The following is a 19,950-nucleotide window of genomic DNA, read 5'->3' on the forward strand; positions in this document are numbered from 1 at the left end:
TGCTCCTATGGCCCCAAATTCCTGATTCTAAGGATTTGGTTGAAGTCGACAGTCGGGAGATGAAACCAGCAGAGCCTCTGAAATTATTAACAATGTAATAATTTCCATCTCAGGAATCATTGGAACCATCAAATGATCTGGTCATTGTTTCCACTCCTGAAGACAATGGAGAGCTCCTTCCCTGAGAGTCAGAACTCTGTGATCTCAAGAAGAGGGTGTCCAGTGGAATTACGATTTGAGATCCCAGGAACAGCCAAAAAGAGGACTGGCATTAATCTACAAGAGTAAAAGACTATAGAGTGGAAGGTATTATGATTACATGTTTTTCATCTTGATATTATGTTGATTTAATATGATTTAGAAAGGATTATGTCAGATCAGTAATCTACTTAATTATACAAGAGAAGTATAAGTAGAATAAGTAATGGAACCATTGTGTAGTGGAAATACTGAGTCATTCTACTGAGCAGTGTGTCTGTGGGGAACACAGAATAGTATGTAAACAGCTGGAAGCAACATCTTAAACCGAGTCCTTTGCTAGAGTTGTTTCATGTTGGATTATTTGCAGGGTATGGGATTACCCAGGCAGCATGGTGATACAGTAGTTACCTCACAACATGAAGGTCCTGGGTCTGGGTTCGGTTCCTGGCCTCGGGTCTTTGATTGTAGAGTTTGCATGTTTTCCCTGTAACTTCAGTGATATGATTATTTATGGTCAGATGGTATGCTTATTCCGATTTGTGCTGGATTTTTGAAACATCTTAATATTACTCTCATTTAATGGCAGGATCCAATTCTGGCAGTACTTTACTACAGTGTCTACAGTGCTGTCGCTATAGTCTGGTCCTTTACAGTCCAAAAAATGTTGAGGTTAATTGGTGATTCTAAATTGTCCGTAGGTGTGAATGTGAGTGTGATTGTTTGTCTCTATGTGTAGCCCTGTGATAGACTGTTACCTGTCCAGGTGAACCCTGCCATCGCCTTAAGTCAGCTGGGATAGAGTTCAGCTATCCATGGATGGATGAATGGGATTATACCCTGTGAAAAAAAGCCACCACTGGAGATGGGGTGCTTCACCTCTCCCTGAAAAAACAAGGACATTACTAAGTGCTGTACTCTAGTAAGGGTCTCTCCTGGATCAGGTTAGGCCTTAGTGGTCAGGTTGGACTGCTAAGGCCAAGCAGTCCATTCTCTCCCTCCCCATCTAGACTATTAGGCAGTATTTAGGTAAATGCTCAGTTCTATTATTAACCAAACTATCAAGCTATGATTAATTCTGAAAACATCTGTGTAATAATTTAAGAGCTGTTTCTTTGCCCATACTGCAATTTTGCAATAAACATTTAACCTGCAGCTAAAGATTAATAGAGTCTGTTGCGATATTGGGCAGATGGTTTTTTTGTCTGATCAGTAAATCTAGGTGCCCGTGTGTGTGTACATCCATGTAATTATCTGTATGCACTTATATGTAAATTAATAATTGTTAGTGTTATTGATGTTTTAGTTTATGTCATTATTTTGACTTTTCTTCTGATTTGTTGCCCTGTGAAGCACTTTGTAACATTTGTTTCGAAATGTTCTTTAGAAAGTCCTAAGTAAAGTTTATGATTAGTATCAGTATTGCTCTGGCCAGTTCAGTCCCTTGCCCATTTCCACCCTTATTAGCCCTCCACAGCAATTCATCATTTGCCGTACTGATATTGAGTGAAATGCCGATCCAATGATCCTTTGCTACCTTCACTGCTCATTTTCAGGGTCTTTTGAAAACTGGATGTTTAGAGGACTAATGAAGACAGAGAAGATGAGGCTAGTTTGATTTTAGTGGCATTAATACACCATCACTGCGTCTGTGTCTTGTGATCCACAAGACAGATGACTTTGTTCCACTGCTTAGATTTGCGTATTGATCAACATGTCCCTACCAGTGTCAAGGTATTGTTAAATCATAAGAACATGGCATTTTAACTGCACAATTTCATCAGTAAGTCAAAAGCAGTGTTACCAGCTGTGTGTGTGTTTTGTGCAGCTAGCATTAGAAGTAGGCTACAAATGTAAGAAATGAGAGTAACATTTGATAATCTTTGGTGGAAAAAGAATTGAGATGTTTTACTTTTTGAAAAGTACAAACACAACAAATTAGAAATACTCCATTACAAGTTAAAACCCAGCAGTCAAAATGTATGGAATTATTTTCATAGCAAAATATCCCTATAATATCAAAGACAAGAAAGAGAGTGTAGTCCTCCGCCAAGGATGCTCATTCCCCCGTATGTCAGAAATGCAGCATTTGTTTATTAGTTACTGATTATCAGAAATCACAGCAACATAGAATGTGTCCATTTAATATAGATGTATCGACAAACAAAATGACCTTGGGCTGAGCACAAGTGTCATGCATGTGTACGTTATGTACAGATACCAAATCACGTGACCTAAATATGTAGCGGGTGGCGGGAACTGATGGGATTCAGAAACACCCCCACAATTTAATCAATTGTTCCTTGGATCATTTCCTACTGATAAGTCCTGATAAGTCCTCAGTGGTGGATTTGTAGTAGGATCACAATCATGTGATCATCAGCAGGCAGCTGATGGAGTGTTCACTTGTTGTCATGGTTACAGTGCTGCTATCTGCCAATGATACAGAAATCTTTAACAAATCCGAAAATCCAGACTATAAGCTGCATCACTGCCAAAATCTAACCACTTGGTCCTTGTGTCATTTCTGACCTTCCCTGAAAATTTCATCCAAATCCATTAGTCCGTTTTTGAGTAACGTTGCGCACAGACAGAATAACAGAGGGACAAACAGACAAACCATCAATCGTCACATAGCTTAGAGGCGGAGTAATAAAAGTTCTTTGTGCCAACTGATGAATTGTCACATATGACATTATTGCATTACAGATATTTATACATACATCAGTGTATAACAATAATTACAGTTATTTCAGGTTCAGTATATTTTGACCAATTAATTTACAGCTATGTAGTCTGATAATAACTCACTAAAATGTGAAACCCCAGATAGAAACCAATACACAAGTATATAAGCAAATACAATGATGAATTACACTTTTTTCAGCTTCAAGCTGTTTATGTGCACATACACTGATATTGTGCATTTTGGTAGCTTGACAATGTACCTGAGTAAGTTCAAATAAATGGGGCAGTTTTATTTTCTTATAATCTTGAATAACTAGTGACTAAATGTATTAATAATAGCAGTTCACTGAAACAGCCTTTATTCAATTCTTCTGGTAACCCAGGACACAATATGAAGCCTGTTAAAACAGGCCTTTTCCTCCTGCTTTCACTGATTGGTCAGTAACTTTATTTATTTATTACAGCTTTATGTGCTTCTTGACTTACAGGTTGCTCTGAATGTGGCATGTATTGGAGGGGATAGGTTCTGATAGCCAAGCTTAGCAGCTCACAAACACCTCATTGAATCTTTCATTTATGGTCTCTACCGTATGGATGAACTGCTTATTTATTTCTGACATTAAGGTAAGAGGTGTATATATTTTTGATAAATTCAGAAGCACGTTGTTGAAACCAGAAACTACATTCTTTTACCATAAAGAATCGTCTTGTGCAGTTTGTATTTAAAAAATGTGATTTATTTTGTTAATATTTGCTGATTAAATGGAATTTATATAACGATTTATTGAATGTAATTAGGAATTACTATTACTGTTATTATTATTATTATTATTATTATTATTATTATTATTATTACTATTAATAATAATAATAATAATAATAATAATAATAATACTTCCACTGTATTATTTCTAACTGTCCACTTACTGTTTTTCTCTTGTAGCTGATAAAAAGCGACACAGACAGGATTAATGAATGACACAGAGCAGACACTAAGCAGGTTTGATAATCAGTGAAATGAAGAACAGTTTCTTCTGTATCATTTGGATAACTTGTCCCTTGTCTTTTGGATGGTGAAGCATCACCGTCCTCCCCCTTCCATCTCTCTCTCTCTCTCTCTCCTCCTCCTCCTCCTCCTCCTCTCCCATCCTTCTCTGATGCTTCTCTGTGTTTCAGGTCTTCAGCTCTGATATCAGACAGAGTAAATGCTCTTGATCCTCTGAAGAGTTTATCTGCTGTAGAAACACTTTAGTTTGGGGATTCTGGATTAAACATTCTGTTGCTGGGTCCGAGAGCGTTTCCGAGATGCTAAATTCAGTGATTTTGGAAATCTCAGAGCAGTTTGAACTTTCAGAGAGACTTGAATAAGCCACGCATCAGCAGAAAAGCTGTGGAGAAGAGAGAGACGAGGAGGGGAGGGGGCTCTCCTTGAAAAGTTCATTAACCTGAACTAAAGTGTAGCTTTGCTACATTTTTTTTCTTTTAAGGGTTTCTTCTCCAGGCAGCAAAATTTCACCTAAAAGCAGACAACAGGATCGTCCTGCGCTGACACGACTGGTCGGCAGGAAACGGCTGGTGGCAGCAGGGGTCCTGGGGGTCGTTATGGTTCTGGTTTTGGTGATCCTCATCCCGGTTCTTGTCAGCTCAGCAGGGGCAGCGGCGCACTACGAGATGCTTGGTACTTGTAGGATGGTGTGCGACCCGTACGGCACCAAATCTCCGACCAGCACCGTCACCACGGACACCGTCAGAGACAACAGCCTCATGCAGTCTTTGCCCACTTTCATCCAAGGTCCGAAAGGAGAACCGGGTCGTCCTGGTAAGGCTGGTCCAAGGGGACCTCCGGGTGAGCCTGGACCACCCGGTCCAGCCGGACCACCCGGAGATAAAGGTGAACCGGGCAGACCCGGTTTACCAGGACCTCCGGGACCCAGCGCGGCTGCCGGTGCCATCAGCGCGGCCACCTACAGCACCGTGCCCAAGATCGCCTTTTACGCAGGGCTGAAAAAACAGCACGAGGGCTATGAAGTGCTCAAGTTCGACGACGTGGTGACCAACTTGGGAAACCACTACGATCCCACCACTGGAAAGTTTACGTGCTCCATCCCCGGGATTTATTTCTTCACTTATCATGTGCTGATGCGCGGAGGGGACGGCACCAGCATGTGGGCTGACCTGTGCAAAAACAACCAGGTAACAAACTGCATGTAGGAGCAGTCATTCTAACAGTCTGTGATGGTGCATGGTTTTCCACTAGGTGCAACACTACATTATCAGATTCAAAAACAAGTTTGTGCGCGATTTTGTTCACCAGGACTCCTTTTGTTTCATCCACATACATCCAGATGTGCTCAAAGATCTGGCGTGTAGAAGCAGCTCTTTGCAACAATGGAGTTTAAATAAGCCGTGAATTCGTGCATATCAGCAGTTTTGTCCATGTGTGTAATGATCCAACATAAAAACAGACAAGAAGGAGTGAGAATAGGCAAAATGCAAAGATTAACGGACTTAGAAGGTCAGAGGTCAGTTAGTGAAGAATTTTATTCAGTCAGAACAACAGTGATTTCTCCCACAATAATCACATATGTTTTTATGTGAAATAGCTACACCACAATGTTGGAATAGTCACTTCAGTATATTTTAAAGAAAGCCCTTTTTCTAAATAATGACCACTGGAGTAGTAGTATGACATGGATTTGATCTATTGTAGCCGATTCAGGAAGCAGTATGTTGTGATTGACTGCAAAATGAAAAACATTTGACACTTCCTAGTTTGCAGCATGAATAATTAAATGCATGAATTAATGAAGATATTCATAAATTTTCAAAGCACACACCTCAAGTGTCCCCCCCTGTCTGGGAAAAAAAGTAAGTTTTACTACTATTTCCAAAATAAACCAATAAACTAACAGAAAAATAAAATAAAATAATAAAAACAATATATACATTCTAAATATCATATAAATTATTTAAAAAGTACTGCTGTCAGTGCTACAATAGTTATAATAACAATAATAGTACTAATACTAATACTACTACTACTACTAATAATATTAATAATAATGAAGCCCAAAGACGTACAGATGCCCTCTGCTGCCTCCTGTCTCCTCTGTTTGTTCCACGGTGGTGTCCTGCCCTCTGTGTGTCTCAGCAGTGATCAGGCTGTCAGCAGCAGATCTAATCTGTGGGGTAAACCAGTGTTGCAGCGCTGCTCCACCAAGCACATCCCTCCTGCCTGTCAGCCCGCTACAGTAATACTGCACACCACAAACTGCAGCGAACACAGCAAACATCTCTGGGATTAAACCAGCAGAGCTGTAAGCCATGACAGATCAGATGCTGAAAGACATGTTTCAATTAAGGCAACTGCTACTCACACTTTTGTGCATTTTCAGAGCGGGAAAAACACAACTGTGAAAATGAGCGATGCATACTGAGACTGCGTATTGTCCTGATTTACAGTAGAACCATTAAAACATACACTTATTACCTGGTATGAATCCTCTCCAAATTACCAAGTCATTTTGACTTCAATTACTGAAAATAAAGAAAAGGAAACTATCTTAATGCACATTTCTAAATCCTTGTATTGTGTCTTGTTTCCTGGAGAAGACAAAAAAAAAACTCTTAGTTCATAATAAAAAATAAGGAAAACGGTAGCTCACTAGCTTTTTTTTTTTGCTTGTTTTAAGAAAAATGCATTAGGGCATCCCAAAATAATGAATTCAGAGAAGAATTTCTCTTCCTAAGACACCTGCCAGTCATTCACTCTCTATGAACATTTAGATTCATATATCTTCACCAGAGTGACAAGAATATTATCTATTTTCATCAAACTATTTTATGCTTTTTTTTTTAAGTTCACATACAATATAGTAATAATAGTAATTTATCTTAAAGTCTTAAAATGCTATTATAAAAAAAATCATTTCAGTAACAAATTTTTTTGGTATTATTTGTTATTAAATAATTTCTAAACCGTCTCAGAAGTATGAACTGTGAAGTGTCACACAATGGTGAGATACAGAAGACTTTTATTGTCCTTGAGTCTATAAATCTCGACATATTAATGCAGTCTTCGCCTTATTCATTTGTCTTCTACATCCAGGGTCGTTTGACTCTCCAATTTATTCTGCTGCATTTTTAAACCAACAAGTAAAACAAATAAAGCACATAAAATACACGGTTGTGATTAATCATGGTTGTGATTAATCATGTCTTTACTGATATCAGTGTAATTATCCTGTTTGGTGTTTGTCTGAAATCATAATTATCAGAACTTTTCTCGTCAGTCGACCTGCTTATTTTCTGTTTGTCTTTGAGAATACAGATGTGTCTTCTGCATGACAAAGGGCAGTACGACATTTAAGATAACATCAAAAATAGTAGGAAGAAAGTGTGCACATTAATAAACTGACAATAATACTTTGTTCACCAGGCGTCACACACTGCTTCTGTCTTCTAAATATTTTTAAATATGCAGGTGCTGTGCTTCGTTCTGAGGTACTTTGATTTCATTTTGTTCTCAACTACAGCAGGCTACAGAAACATTTGAAATATTGTCCTTATATTGAGATTTAGTGACTGCTATACATCCTTGTTAGTTTTTATATTTAAAATGTATACATACATGAAACTCATCTGATCACTCTGATCAGCTGCGATATTAAAATGTGGCTTCCAAGTTTATGCACTGGTCACAATATTACAGTAATATATTATGCAGTAATACAAAATCTGTACTTTTACTTATGATAATTTAAGAACATTTTACTAGTAACATTTCTACCTCAGTTAGCTGTAATGCAAGACTTCTAATATTTTTACACTGCAGTATTCGTACTTAAGGAAATACTTTTTTTACTACTGCAAAAAAATGTAAAACAAATTCAAGAAGAACACATCATCCTTCCACGAGATGACAATTTAAAAAGACATTCTTTGTTACAATTTGATTTGTGTATAATATTCATATCAAAGATATTCATGCAGCCAGAAATGTGGTCTAAAGCGGTCTACAATCACGACAAAGAAACAATAATACCCAAAGAACACAAATCTAAATAAAAATTCAATTCTTAAATTATAAAGAAAAACCAGGTGCTAGCTTTGTTCTCAGGGAGGATTTCAGGCAGACTCTGTAGTGACTTTCTTTCGAGGATACCAGCAGGCTTCGGTTTATTTTCTGAACTTGTACTCCTTGTCATCAGCTGTCTTCACTGTGCTAAAGGCTCTAGCTTGGTCCTGTGTTGCTGCTATGCACAGCTGTGCTAATGCACAGCTACCTTTTGTGGTAAAAATATGTGGAACACCCAGAAATGTAGCTACTTTTGCTTGTGTTTGTGTTTTTGTTTGTCCTTTTGCTTTTGCCCTTGTCGTGGAAAAGAAGTCAGAGTAAAGTGTGGTGGCGTGAAACTGAGTCCCGTTGCATCAGTGCCCACAAGCAGTGTTTAGAAAAGCATGTGCTGTTTCTTAGACCAAAAATACAGCTACTCAAATGGCCACTCAGGGCTGACTGCAGAGACAAGTCAATGGACCTCTCATGTCTTTACAGCAGAAGAAAATTTTCAGTTACATCCTGATAGAAAAAACAATTCTTGTATTTCTTTACCAAAATTTCCCATTTATGAAAACTCTAAGGCGGTTTGCTGTTTTCAAACTTAAATTGTATATAGGTTATGCATAATTAAAGGCATGGCCACTTTGACCGGCAGATAAATGTCATCATAGGAAAACCCACGGCACAGACATGTTTGAAGTCCTCCTCAGCTCGACTTCACCTCTTTGCTCACTTTTGGATTGTCTAGGAGTTACCTAGAGTCAGTCACTGCCAAGATGGTGACACCACACTGAGCTCCATAACCTCTGTTTGGTTGATGCCACAGATTGTTCTTCCATTTTTATACATAAACAATGTTTCCTGTTCAAATCAGCCTTTCAGCCCATCAGCGTTTCACCTTCACAGCGTAATGGCCACTGGATGACATGCTGTTGGCTTGTTGGAGGACTGCTTACAAGCACATCACTGTAGCCCCTGTATTAGATGAATTCCCAGTCATCTGGGGTACAGGATCAACTGAGCGTGTCCAACTCCAGTTATGTAAGAGTCAGGAATTTAGTAGGATGACTAAATATATTGTATTATAATACATGATGATTTCAATCCTGGAATTTAAAGATGGCATGAATGTTCCAAACCAATCCACAGGATATAGACCAAGACCAATAAATCCAGCATTCTTGATTTTTAATACTAACCTTCAATACAAACGCTTTTGAAATGACAGCTGTCAAAAATGCTACACTGTTCTCCATTAACACAACAACCATGCAGCACTGTAAGCAAATGAACTGCAGAGCCACAGACTTTACCAGACACTGCTCAGTTTCACTTTGTTAAATACATGCTGCTGTTGTTTTTTTTTCAGTTACATTTTGCAGATCAATTCCAACAGTGCTGCTGTTTTCTGAAGATGCCAGTCTTTTCCTAATGTGAAGGTTAGTCAGTGTCTGTCCAAATCTTGTTCAACGCCTTGCGCAAGAGATCCACACTGGCATCCTCTCTGTGTGGACATTAATGGAAATGCTATACTGCTATGCAAAATGCCAAGAAAGCATGTAGGAAATGTTAAGTTGAAATACAGTCTGAACATAATTGACCTGACATCTATTTTAGACATCTTCGAGAGCAGCTGCAGCTTTGATCTTTTCATCGATTAATCATTTATTATTTATAATATTGATTCATTCAACTTTATCTAACAGTCATCACTTAAAATCCAGGCCTTTTACCTTTTCAGCATTTCCAAATGGTAGTTTTCATAAGCTGGAGGACACATCATGAATGGAAAAAGAAGTCAATGACACACCTGAATAATTCCTGAAGGGTGTAGAATTATGTCAAAAACAATTCATTTCATTGTAAAAATCTCTAAACCTTTAAAATGATGGCCAGAGATGAGTTTTTAGGGGTTTAAGCAACGCCAGAAGAGGCAGTTTAACACTACATAAAACAGCTTACTGTGTTGGCTGAAGCAAAAGTAGGATGATATCATTTGTTTTTGGCTGCCTAAACTACTACAAATAATATTCTAAAAATTGTATGTGTTCTTATGGAACACATACATATGTATGTAGTACAACTCAAGCTGCAACTACTGATTATTTTTACGGTCAAAGGATCTATCAGTTATTGCAATGAATAATCCACTGTTCATATGTAGTGTGGCATGGTACACCGACACTAGAAAGGCATAGAAATAAGCCGTTAAAACGATACCAGTCCCGTTTTTATTAGTATTGGTACTTTAAAAAATGGTCGTCATTTTAGTAGAAGCTGTATTTCCTGTGAGTTGTCTTGACGTGTGACAGTGGGGCAGCGTGTGCACAGCACTCGGTTTCCACTGCCTGCCCATTTTTCTTCTCCCATAGGCACAGTACAGCTCTTATAGAGACAAAAGGAGAATAGCTGCAAAACCAATTGCGCTTGCTGAACAGCTACAGATGGACCACAAAGTAGATGCTAAAAAGCAAAAAATGCATTGTTTTTGTAATCGTCAAAGTCTAGCGAATCCCACGTGCACTCATCTCTGTAACACATCATGTTTCACGTTACTGCAAACTGCTAAAAAAACTCAGGCATTTAAATACTGCAGATCAACAACACCAGTTGAAATGATCGATTTATTTCCTGCAGAAAAAGTGAAAGTTAGTAACTCAAATGTGCAAAGTACTGCTCCTACTTATTTCTGCAAAGATGCTTGCATGTTACAGCAACGTGACATGCAAGCATCCAGCCCTGGCTGACCATGTTTTATACACACCAATCAGATGTAACATTCTGACCACTGACAGGTGAAGTGAATAACGATGATTATCTCTTTGTTGTGGTTCCTGTTAGTGGGTTGGATATATTAGGCAGCAAGTGAACATTTTGTCCTCATAGTTGATGTGTTAGAAGCAGGAAAAATAGGAAAGTGTAAGGATTTGAGTGAGTTTGACAAGGTCAAAATGGTGATGGCTAGATGACTGGGTCAGAACATCTCCAGAACCGCATGCCCCACCATTCGGATCTCACTGAATACCACCGTCGGGACCAAATATTCGGATATTCGGGTCCAGCCCTAGAACCACCTAAGCATTGTTGCAGACCATGTACACCCTTTCATAGAACCAGTATTCCCTGATGGCTGTGGCCTCTTTCAGCAGGATAATGCACCATACCACAAAGCAAAAATGGTTCAGGAATGCTTTGAGGAGCACAACAACCAGTTTGAGGTGTTGACTTGGCCTCCAAACTCCCCAGATCTCAATCCAATCAAGTATCTGCAGGATGTGCTGGACAAACAAGTCCAATCCATGGAGGCCCCACCTCAAAACTTACAGGACATACATACATACATTTGTTTTAAGCAACATTTGTTTTCCTGTCGTATACACAATGTGCACATACGCTTGTAATGTGGACAGTCTGCATGCCCCTCACCAACACGGGTTACCTTACCTTATATAACCACTCATCTGTGTGTGCATGCTGTGCCTCTCCTGTTCCTCCTCGCCCAAAGAAGCAGGTATCTGTCTTGTTGCTGGGTTGCCTTTCTATGTCCATGTCCAGCTCTTCTCTTGTAAAGGCTCATCTCCTGGTATCTCCACCATGCTCTTGAGACTTTGTTTGAAGACACAACACACCTTCCTGCAACATTGCATATAGATGTACCATCCTGGAGGAGGTGGACTACCTGTGAAACCTGAATCAGGTACTGCCTCATGCTATCAGCAGTGACAAGGGTGATAGCAAAATGCAAAACTTGACAAAATTCAATCAGGAAGGATGGTGAGCAAGAAATGGTCTGTGGCCACCACTTGCAAATAAATTCCTTTTGGAGTCTCTCTGGAGGTGGGCCTGGGATGGGGCACAGTAAAGGCGGAGCCCCTGTGTAGGCTGGGCTGGGGCTGGCAAAGGCAGCGCCCAGCCAGAGCAGAGGAGCCACTGCAGGCAGAGACTCTGGAGCAGCGGAAGTGACTGTAGGCTCTGACACTGGTCTCTATACCATAGGGAGCATCAGCTGACTCTGGTAATGTCTCTTTGCCAGGGGAAACACCAGCTAGCTCTGAAACAGTCTCTGAAGCTGTGGAAATGTCAGCTGACTCTGGCAGGTCCCACGACTTGATGCTAGTGGAAACTGAAATGGGGAAGACGGTGTCGACCCTCTCAGGGACAGGAACAGGTGAGAGGGCGTTGACCTTCTCGGAGGCAGGAACTGGTGAGGCGGCGTTGACCCTCTCCTCTGGAGCTGTAAGCAGCCGTGCTTCCTTCTGGAGAGCCTTCCAGATGGTGGTTTCTTGGACTCTTGAGGAGCATGTTCAGACTGTCTTTGCCCTGGACAGTTCTGATCTGGACCAACACACAACCTCAGTACTGGGCTATATCAGCTTTTGCACAGAGACCGTTCCATCCACAAAAATAATCCATGTGTTTGCCAACCAGAAACCCTGGTTCAACAATGAGGTCAGAAACCTACTGAAGATCAGGAATGCTGCGTACAGGGCCAAAGACACTGCATCCTACAGAATCATGAGAACCAACCTGAAACGTGGTATCAGAACAGCTAAGAGGGAGAAAAGGCTCAAGATAGAGGGGGATTTTACCAGCAATGACACTAAACACATGTGGCAGGGCCTTCAGTCAGTCAGTGACTACAAAACAAACAGCACCCTGCCTGCCAACGCTGACCTCCTGCTTGCTGAGGACCTCAACCTGTTCTTTGCATGCTTCAAAAATGGAGCAGCACTGGACCTGTGAACAGACTGGCACCAGACCAACAGCAGCTGAGGCTGGACACAAGTGAGGTGAAGAACGTACCGTGGTGAGTCAAAGCCAGGAAAGCAACTGGACTTGATGGCGTCCCAGGACGTGTTCTACAGACATGCGCAGACCAACTTGCTGAGGTGTTCATGGACATCTTCAACCTCAACCTGACCCAAGCAGTCATCTCAGCATGCCTGAAATCCACCACCATCGTGCCCATCCCCAAGCTGAAGAATGTGAGCAGCATGAATGACTGCAGGCCAATCGCACTCACACCAGGAACTGCAAAAGGTTAATCATGACTCACATCAAGCACACCATCCCTGCCACGCTGAATTGACACCAGTTCACTTACTGAGCCAACAGATTAACGAGGACGCCATCAGCATCAGCCTGCACACTGCCCTGGAGCACCTGGAGACGCTCAACACCTACGTCAGGCTGCTCTTCCAGGACTTAAGTTCAGTCTTCAACAGTGTTATTCCCAGCATCCTGGTCTCCAAACTGCACAATCTCAGCCTGAACTCCACCATTTGCAACTGGACACTGGATTTCCTGACCAATCAACCCCAGTCTGTCAGGTTGGGGAATTACACATCCTCCACCATTGCCTTGAACACCTCAAGGATGTGTGCTGAACCCCCTCCTGTTTTCCCTCTTCATTCACGACTGTCAACTTGTCCACAAGACCAATGCCATCATCAAGTATGCAGACAATACAGCGGTGGGGCTTATCTCCATAGATGACAAGTCAGCATACAGGAGGGAGGTAGAGAACCTGACATTCTGCTGCTCCACCAACAATGTCATCCTCAACAGCAAAAAGGCCATGGAGATTGTGGTAGACTACAGGAGGTCCAGAAGGACAGTCCCTGCTCTTGTGACCATCAACGGAGAGACTGTGGAGAGTCCCCAGCTTCATGTTCCCGGGGGTTCACACCACTGAAGACCTCTCCCAGACCACACACATCTCCCACGTCACCAGCAGGGTACAGCAACGCCTCTACTTCCTGAGGAAACTGAGGAAGGCTGGACTACCTCGCAACCTCCTCCTGAACTTTTACCGGTGCACAACAGAGATTGTCCTGATGTATGAAGCTCATCCAGAGAATGCCAAGAGTGTGGAAAGCAGTAATCAAAGCAAAAGGTGGCTATTTTGAAGAATCTAACATATAAAATATGTTTTGACTTATTTTACACTTTTTTGTTTACTACACAATTCCATCTGTGTTCATTCATAGTTCTTATGCCTTCAGTGAGAATCTACAATGTAAATAGTCCTGAAAAAAAAAACATTAAATGAGAAGGTGTGTCCACACTTTTGACTGGTAGTGTGTATGAGTTGAGAATGAACCTGTGCATATAACTATGTTTCAATGCATACATTATCCTGGGCCTTACTGGGGACTGTATAGTTCACTTATTCATCTTTCTGCATGGTTCATCAGTGTGTGAAGCCAGACAGACATTGATTTTGTTAATGCTGATGTAATGCACACTGTGGAGTCAAGGGGTTTCAGAGGTCTGGGGTTAAGTCCAGACCATCTGGGACTGAGGTCAGGGGTTGTGTGTTTTGGTGTCCTTGCTGTTCTGCCTGTAACATTATTGCCTAAATTCAATGAATTTTACCAGCAACTACAAAAACTGCCTGTCATGTGAAATTTCATTTTTTAATCATAGTGCTAAGACAATTGCTCTAAACAAAATAGACATCTACAGAGAAGCTCAGAATTCTCAAACCTGTAGCACAACGGTTAAATTGCTACATTATGCTTTAATTGAGTTATTAATTTTTTTTATTGGAAAAGAAAAGGCTGCTGAGGACTGTCTGAGCTTGTAAACAGGATGGCTCAGTCAGTTTCTACATCCACACACAGGCAGCAACAAGGGTTGGGGTGGTTAGGAATTGTGCTATTTACATTTCATTATGATTATAGATTATGATTGTAGTTTTTTTCTGCCAGAAAAATTCAAGGTTAGTCAAAAATGTCCCTGCTTGAAACACTAGACACCCAGTTTTGTTAATGGAAGCTCAAGAAGATAGTGCAGTACATACTTGTTGAAATAACAAGGGAACAAGTCGAAATGCACCAAAATAGAAGAGCAAAGAGCAGACACAGAGGTGCAATAAAATGGAAGACTGGAGCTCAGGCAAAATACTGATGAAGACTGATGAAGTCTCACAAGTCTATTATGTAGTTTAGAAGTTCAGAGTTCAGTTTTGGTGCTCTGGTTCGTAATTCCATGTCTCTAGATGATAGATGTGTCACTTACACATGTTTAGGCATAAAATTTACCATAAAATTACCCAAAACACTCTTAATCTGGAAGAACATTCTTGATAGTAATTCCTTTAAGTATTTTAATGTGGAAAAATTAGATACACTTAAGAGCGACAGAGGGGACAAACAGACAGATATGGTGAATGAGGAATTCCATTACAACTACATAACTAACCCAGAATGTCTTTACATCCATTTAATACCAGATACAAATCTGGTTTCCATTTCACTTCTCTGTCTTTCCAGTGCACACTACCTCTGTGATTATTGGCCACACATGCTCTCTGTCCAGCTCTTTGTTTTTCTCTTCCTCTTCTACATCTGTATCCCTAAAATTATTTGTAGTCTTGATGGGAATGTGAGTTCACTAAAGTTTAGGATGATTGAGATTGTGATTGGATTTCAAACACACACTTATGCACACACAAAAAAAACATTTTTCAAAAGAATAATTGTTTAAAGTTAGTTTGTGGGTGATAAAGAGGATTTACTTAGATTGCAACCAAAAGATTGTATTGCTTTTCCACTCAGCAAGCGTTGCATCAAGGGACTGGAAAGAGGAAAGGCTATACTTGAAATGAAGTATTGACCATTATGTATGTGAGAAATTTCAGCTTTTGTCCTTTTTGTAAGTCTTCTTATACTGGGACTGGGAAGAGTAAAGATAACTGGTATCTGATCACAGGTAGATAATAAACCATATTTAAAATGTTGTTTATCTGCTACTGACTTGTGTTTCTCTTTGAACACACTGAGCAAAATATCTGCTGCCTCTGTCTTGTTGCCTACCAATGTTTACTTCTTGCATAATAACTGCCCTGCTGTACCATGTGAAGAACAGAGCTGTGATGCTGGAGATTGTTCCAAGATTGTTACCTTAACTGTAATTTGTGGGTGACTAAATGGTTGAATGAGGTATTTTAGGAAAATGTCGTCCTCCAAAGAGCAAACACATCCATCATCCACAGCAGCAACAACTTGGATGATATACCAGGCTGCTTCAATTGCTGCTGTTTTACAAATGTTTACGGAAATACTTTAGGCTCCAGTTTTTGCTGCTACAACAGCAAACTGAAATACTCACATTAACATATTTCCCACAAAGCCATGCTGTATAAAGTGTCTATAATTAATTAACTAACTTCTAATACCTGTGTTGATCACCTGACATCTCCTAGCATAATCATTGCCATGCCAAAAAATCTGTATTTCATTAACTCCAAATATCTCTCAATATACCTTTAGGACAAATATGACATCACAGAGGAACAGATGGAACAGGTGTGCACCTATTTTAGTTAATTCAGCTGTCTATACACAATAAAAGAAGTAAATTATTTAAAAAATTGTGCAGCATCCTTTGCATGTGCTCAAGACGCCCCAAAATGCTGCAGCGCCTTCCTTACTGTTGTAATGACCTGTTGCTAGCCTCCAATGTGTTTGGGTCTTTACATGATATGTATGTTTCTTTGTGCTCTTGGTGCCCAGGTGCGTGCTAGTGCCATAGCCCAGGATGCAGACCAGAACTATGACTATGCCAGTAACAGTGCTGTGCTGCATCTGGAGCCCGGAGACGAGGTCTACATTAAACTGGATGGAGGCAAAGCTCATGGAGGCAACAACAACAAGTACAGCACCTTCTCTGGATTCATTATCTATGCTGATTAGACAGCACTTACTGCGTAATCACTCTCAGCTACAACCAGCCTTGTAGCCTAGTCCTCCAGATTTTATTTCCACAAATTAAACATTTTAAAACATACTCTTTTTTTGGTCAAGAAAATGACTACAGACCTGCACATGATTTTCTTTTCTGCATTTTGCCATTTCCAGGGTCTTCAGTAAAATTGACTTTGAACAGTAATATCAATAAAGTGGTTGAATTGTTAAAGTGTGGAATCAAAGCACATCCTCACTTTATACACTGGTAGTGTTTGTCTTATTACAGTGTGATGTCTGTGAAAAGGAGAGAGAGTCGGTGTGTGCATGTGTTGGATGTAGGGTGGGGTCTGAAAGGACAGGTGGATCACTCGAAAATGCTGTAGGCAAAAATGGAAAAGGTCAAAACAGAAGGGTGATGCTTGGAAAAAATAAATGTGAACACATCATTTTAAAGAATGCTACAGGTACAATTGTGGTTCTGTCAAACCTACACCAGAGTATCTACTCTGCAAGTGTGTTTCATTTTAAAAAAAGCTACCAAGACACACCTGACCTTGATTTGTGCATCCCTCCCAGTAAGCCTTTGATGCAACTGGACATGGTTTATACTGCATCACACCAGTTTAGCTGTTGGGAATGGTGCACATATTGGATGGTTTTAAAACTGACAAATCAACAGCCATCAGCACATGTGGAGATTAAAATTTCTGATATGATAGATGGTAGTGTGAATATAGCGTAAAAAATAATTTTTCACGTCCAAACACAACAAAGTAAACTGTAATGATAACAGGTTTTTTGCAGAGATATTCACCTTCCTCCACTTCTGTCCCATCACGTAAATCACAGAATATAAAAGGCAGAAGAAACTGTTTATTACATGAACAAAAAAAACTTTGCAGAAAACTTCCTGTATTGGCCAGACCCATTCCTGCAGCAAACTGAACACAAAAAGAACGCAAATATTGCAGCGACATATACAGGGTACAGATTCAATTTTCAATTCAATTATATTTATATAGCACCAGTTACAATTCAGATTGTCTCAAGATGTTTTACAGAACCCATACAGCATGAACCCCCAGAGCAAGAAAAAACTCCCTTTGTGATGCAAATAGTAGCTATGCATTTCACTCTTAGCAGCTAATGAGGAGTCAGAGTTCACATCCTCTATGTTATTTACACTTGTACACCCAATATAATGTAATATAGATGCAATGAGTTGAATACAATTGTTTTATCAAAGGAATGATGCACTTGACAGTTTGCTAGAATATTATCATGTCATGGAAGGTTTTTGTGTGACAACAAGTACGTCTAAACTTCAGAACATGGGTCTGAATATGGCACGCATCTCCTGAGAGTCATTTAAGAGGATTGATTTGATGTCTTAGACTGTGAACGTACATTAGATGAATGCTAAATGCACTCTTCATACAGGTTAGAAGCAGGTGGAAGTGCTGTTTCTTTTTTTTGGTTTTAGGAGCAGTTAGTGTTTGTGCTATTGTTTGCCCAACAAATAGGTACAATGACTTTCTGCAAAATTTCAAAGGTTTTTGCAGGTTTTCAACCGTTTTAGCAGTACACAATAACTACACAAAAACTGAATGTGCAGAACTGCCTGTGCACACTTTTTCTTTTTGCCCATGAATTGTGTGTAGTGACTAAACAACTAGTATGATGTTACAAGGAGTGCTTTTAACCATCATACATGATCTTGGTAGGGTATGCAGTACATCCATCCATCTATTTTCTACACCCTCTTAAGTCTGTGGAGGGTCGCTAGTGGGCTCGAGCCAGTCCAAGGCAAGATGTATCCTAGTATAAGTGCTTCCAAAATATCCTGGATTAATAAATACAGTTGCTCAAAATCTAGATGTACCCTACAGCACAAAAAATAATCAGTCTTTAATGAAAGTGGAAGAGAAACTGGGTGGGCCAATTTAGATTGAGACGTGAAAGCAATGGCTGTTTGACTACATCATTGTTGCATGCAACAGTGCAAAAATGACAACTTTATAACGTGGACCACCTCAGGAGGTCTTCCTCTGTGTAAATGCTTAACCAGACTTGAACTTTATTGGTGATCCTTCTGTGGTTTATTGTTGTTGTGTAGATGAACAAACGTGAAATAAACTTGTTTGCATTTGCATATTTTTAAAAATGACATCCTCTAGCATTCTTGATCAATCAACAATGTTTAGCTCTGCAAGCCCTGCCCTAAAAGTTATTGAACCTTCAGAAAGCAAAACCAATCAGACATTTTAGAGAGTAAAGGGATCTCCCTGAAACATCCTGCAGTGATACAAGAGTGACACAAAAAGTGCTCTGGTAGCCATTTTGAGGATGTTTGAAGTTGTTTGCTTGACTTGCTCATAATCAAAGGAATAAGTGCTAAACACATCGCCAAGACCTTCAGAGACTTGACAAATGTATTTTATAACACTACAACTGTGTTTTTCTGTAGCATTTAAGCAAGTAGCACATGTGACTACTAAAACTAATATAGTATGGTGTTGCATCAAAGTACTACGTAAGCATTCAGAATTTCTGAGTTGCTTTGCCTTTGTCTAAGATATCAGTTTTACTCTGTTGTTCATACGTGTGTGTGTGTATGTGTATGTGTGTGTGTGCGTGTGTGTGCGTGTGTGTCAGCTGCAATGTGAACTGAAACCACTATGCAGAAGTAGAGAATAACAATAATACAGTCGTGTATCTTAAGGGTTGAAAAAATGTGGATCACTGTTACTGAAATCCTGTGTACATACTGTAGTAATACAAACTGTTCCTTTCTGCTTGTCAGTGTACATAATGTGGAGGAATGGGAGGGGAAATGGTTTTGAGTACTCAGTTAATTAACTCATCATTTCAGTAATCACTGAAGTTCTAGCCTCACCAGTGTGTATTGGTATGAAAGGCATATGTAATGTAGATACTGTGTGCAATAATATAGAAACTTTGCACTCTCCTTCTGTCTTACAACAGTTCCCTGTGTACTGTTAACTGACTAATGTCTCCATTAAATGGACAGAAATACCGTTGTGTCTGTGTATGAATGTACAGTAAAGTTGCTTTGAGGCACACCACTATCAGATGTTCTCAGCACACATTGTACCAGAGCACTATGGATTAGCTAGCACAGTGAAAACATAGCAGGTGGACTGCAAAAAATGTTAGTTTTTCAAGAATCAACGATTGATGTTTGAAGTATTAAATATTTATGGTATTAAACTATTAACAATGGATGAAAGTGATCAGAGTGAAACGTTGCTATAATCCATTCCATATTCTGTGACAGCTGGTATCACATCT

At 39.9% G+C, this 19,950-nt stretch overlaps 1 protein-coding gene across 1 annotated transcript; it reads left to right on the top strand.

The window, feature by feature from the left end:
* The first annotated feature begins 4,053 nt into the window (after positions 1-4,053).
* On the top strand, positions 4,054-19,674 carry c1ql3a (complement component 1, q subcomponent-like 3a). The gene is made up of 2 exons (XM_023300006.3): positions 4,054-5,079; positions 16,465-19,674. Exons 1-2 carry the CDS (start codon positions 4,489-4,491, stop codon positions 16,642-16,644), a joined length of 771 nt encoding a protein of 256 aa, XP_023155774.1. The 5' UTR covers positions 4,054-4,488; the 3' UTR covers positions 16,645-19,674.
* The last annotated feature ends 276 nt before the right edge of the window (positions 19,675-19,950 follow it).

The sequence above is a fragment of the Amphiprion ocellaris genome, chromosome 22 (genome assembly GCF_022539595.1).
Source record: "Amphiprion ocellaris isolate individual 3 ecotype Okinawa chromosome 22, ASM2253959v1, whole genome shotgun sequence".
Lineage (NCBI taxonomy): Eukaryota > Metazoa > Chordata > Actinopteri > Pomacentridae > Amphiprion > Amphiprion ocellaris.

Coding starts and splice junctions, on each gene's coding strand:
- c1ql3a (XM_023300006.3), top strand. CDS start 4,489: ATGGTTCTGGTTTTGGTGATCCTCATCCCGGTTCTTGTCAGCTCAGCA. Junction 5,080..16,464: donor ACCTGTGCAAAAACAACCAG/GTAACAAACTGC, acceptor CTTGGTGCCCAG/GTGCGTGCTAGTGCCATAGC.